Consider the following 3,787-nt stretch of genomic DNA (forward strand, 5'->3'; position numbering starts at 1 on the left):
ACTTTATACCTCAAATTAATCAACAACTTGTGTGAATCACCCACCTAAACATCCTAAACTATGAATTTGTCATCCTCCACGCGAACATACCTTTGATCAACTAATTCACACATATCACGAAGAATGCGACATAGGCGCCCAAATGCATTGCGGTCCATACGCAGATTGTTGATGCAGTCCACGTCAGTCACCCCAGTAAGCCGGTTCATATGTGAGACTTGAGCTGGCATTTTTTCTGACATGCTGTAAGAGGCCCTTGTTTCCTCATCCTGGGTGTTGTTCGAATTGTATAACAAGCTACTAACCATATTTAAAATGGTCAAGTAGTTCTGTTGATGGTCATGGATAATGTCCTCAATCATGACTACCGCGGCCTCCACCTCCTTTCGATTTCTCTGCCTTGGGTCTTCCATTTAGAAAATGGACAATCGGGAAGTTAATATCCAAGGGTCTAGACCATGCAATCAGGAGCATACTCAACTACAACAAGAACCAAATAAAGAGAGCTCTATCACAGAGCGACTAGGTTGCTGGAACGAGGGACGCTAGTGTAGATGGTAATCTTAAATAACCGAATAACAACCACTGGAATCAATCCAGAAATAGTCCATTCACAAATCCAATTCGAACTAGTAGGGTACTTAGGAACAGGAACATAGAAGCACAAAATAGATTAGAGTAGGTGCACAAGATCTCCTCTCATTTGAGTGACATTTTTTAAGGCGGGACCAAATCAATTATTCAAGACAAAGTAAAAAACATATGCAACTTAACAAACTTTGCTCAAAGAATTGAAGCAAAGGACTATGGCAATAACATATTCCAAATCTTAAACAACCAGACCAATAATATATTCTAATCTTAAACCAACAGATCGCAATCCACATAAGCTCAAATTCGAACTAATACGGCAGCACGGAACGGCAACTTAGAAGCACGTCGTAGCTTTTGGTAGATGCTCAACAAGCTATCCTAAAAATGATTAACAATGGAGGATGCAGGATGAAATAAAACTCTGCAACCCAGACTTATCGAAGACAAATTCGCAAAATTGGCACAAATCCAGAAAGAATGCAACATCACAACCAAACACAATTCACATATTCAAAACATAAACCAACAGATCGACCTTGAAAACAATGCAATTCGACCGTGTGGTAGTTTTATAGCTACAGATGCAGAGACAAATTTGTTCAAATCGGACCCAAATTCAAACATCAACACCAAATTCATATTCACTGCCAACAGATCGAACCCCAAAACTTGACAAATCGACATACCCGGACGAAGGTAATGCGAAGGAACCGGAATTGAAAAGAGTCTGACACCGGCGAATGTCGATTTGCACACCAGCGACTACCAAATTTCAGCTGCGAACGGTTCACAAAACGAAAGGAATTAACGACTTCAAAGGGATAATTGGTACAATTGTAAACTTTTCAGCCTAATCGACGGATGCCGAAAACTAATACCACACCCTCACCATGATAGAGTTGACACAAATGCGCCCATAGTAGTATGTGAAAGCCTGAAACCCGGCTGCTGTTTTCTGGGTCGGCTGATTGGTGTGAGGCGTACCAAACGGTGGATTAGGCGTGATGGAAGTTGGGTTTCACAGCAAATGAGGGCTACCAGACGAGCCCTAAACTATCACTGCAATTTTAACTCTTGCTTTACAAATATCTAAAATATAACACAATAAACTAACACCAGTAGCAACAATAAAATATCTGGAAATTTGAAGGGCCACTATGCAAATAGTAGTAGTATGATTTTTGATCATGGGCGGACTTAAATTAAGGCCAGGAAATTGTAGGTATGGTCATATTCACACAAAATCAAAGATAGTGATCAATATATTTACAATGATTTTTCTTGAAACTACAAAACAAAAACCAAAAAAAAGGAAGTGATCAATAGGAACAGCCCATCCTCTGCTTCAAAATCCCATTATACAGAGCAGCATGATTCGCAGGCATTTTCTTCAACTCATTTCCACACGATTTTTTCTGAATCTCTGATCTTTTACTCCCTGCTTTTCTGTACAATTCCCCATTCCCCTTCGGTTCCTTCACATCCTCTGCAAATTTCACTTTCTTCTTCTTCTTCTTCTTGCTTCCTGTCACACCAAATTGCAAATTAATCAATTCAAGAAAAACCAACCTTGAAGAAACAAATTAAGTAAGATGTGTATGTGTGTGTGGATTATAGTTATACCTGAAGATAAGCAAGATTTGAGGAGTTGGTTTTGATGAATTTGGGAGATTGGAGGGAAGTACTTTCCTCTGAGGAGATCGATGAGGACGACCGTGCCGGCCGAGACGGCCATGGCGGTGGCCAACACTAAACCTTGAGAGCTCAACGTCGGAGTCATGAGGAAGAAAAATCTAGTGGGGTGACAAATATTTAGTAGTATTTGTAGTAATGAGATTGTAAAATGGATTTGTTATATAGATGTAAAAATGTGGAGTGAATCGCACGGTATGGCCACGTCGATATTTGGTCAACAAAATATCACTATCTTTAATTTGTTTCTAGATAAATATAGTAGTAGTACTCCTACTACTTTAATGCAATTAAATTAATAAAATTGAACTTTCTAGCCCAAGATAGTATATGCACACTTTCTAGTTGGGGGTCCTTGGGGATATCTCTAGAAACATATGAACATGATAAGAAAATAGTCAAATAAAATAAAAGATTGAGTGGAAAGTTGGTGGAATAATATCAATTATTTGAGGGGAAAAAGTGTTTAGCACACCTTTTATGCGTCTACATTGTATAAATCTCTCTTTCAAGTCTACTTTTTATTAACAAATATTTCAATTATTTCTTCTTCTATAGTATATATAAATTGCATACTATTAAGACTACGATTAATAATGGAATGATGGACAGAGTGCCTAAATAAGTAAGAGATGGGTTTGAACTCACTTTTCTTCAGAGAAGTTACATTTTGATTTTTATTTTGTCGTGTATTTCTAAAGTTGTTTAGTTTTTGCTTTGTCGGCATTTGTTGGGTTTGTGTGTGGCTGGATCAACCAAATGCGGCCCAATAAATAAGTCACTCAGGGCCCAAATTCCAAAGGCCCAAGATAGCCGAGGAGTCGGCCTTTTGAGTGAGCTCGTTAGCTCATTCAGTTAAGTTGTTGTACTTAGCTGATTTCTTCTTCTTCATTCGAGTGATCCAAGAAAGTAGAGAGAATAGAGTATACACTGTAATTCTTTTAGCCAGCTAGTTGAGAGTTTCACAATCGAGTTGTCTTCTTCGATTGAGTAGTGTGCTAGATTGATTGAGTGTATTGTATGTTGGAATCGTGCTTGGTCAAACGACTTTGACTAATAATAAATGTTAGAAGACATTTAATTTTGTGAAATTAAATGCAATAGCGTCGATCTACGTTCCGAGTAGATGACCGTAGTATATTCATTTTCTCAAATCCGATTCCCGGTGAGTGAGAAATAATATACTCCCTCCGTCCCGCACTACTCGCACTTATTTCCTTTTTGGGCGTCCCAAGTTACTTGCACTCTTTCCATTTTTAGTAAAAAATTTCACCTACAGCCGTCATTTTTGACTTTCCTATACACTCATTCCTTAATCTCCGTGCCGAAAAGGAAAGGAGCGAGTAGCCCGGGACGGAGGGAGTATTAAAGTTGGTCACAATAAAGCTAGAAATGAGCTATGGGAAAAACTAAGGGATTAATTAACTAAGTGTTAATTATCCCATATCGGGGATGATAAACTTCTTAGATGAAGTATTTAATAAGATGAATTATTATGTGT

The 3,787-nt window shown here is 38.3% G+C and overlaps 1 protein-coding gene across 1 annotated transcript; it reads right to left on the reverse strand.

The window, feature by feature from the left end:
• Positions 1–1,796: 1,796 nt before the first annotated feature.
• On the reverse strand, positions 1,797–2,486 carry LOC121807499. Its single transcript, XM_042207737.1, has 2 exons — positions 2,218–2,486; positions 1,797–2,119 (listed from the first exon to the last, which is right to left on the reverse strand). The coding sequence occupies exons 1-2, from the start codon at positions 2,372–2,374 to the stop codon at positions 1,914–1,916; spliced, it is 363 nt and encodes a 120-aa protein (XP_042063671.1). The 5' UTR covers positions 2,375–2,486; the 3' UTR covers positions 1,797–1,913.
• Positions 2,487–3,787: the final 1,301 nt, after the last annotated feature.

Source organism: Salvia splendens, chromosome 6, assembly GCF_004379255.2.
Source record: "Salvia splendens isolate huo1 chromosome 6, SspV2, whole genome shotgun sequence".
In the NCBI taxonomy this organism is placed as follows: Eukaryota; Viridiplantae; Streptophyta; class Magnoliopsida; order Lamiales; family Lamiaceae; genus Salvia; species Salvia splendens.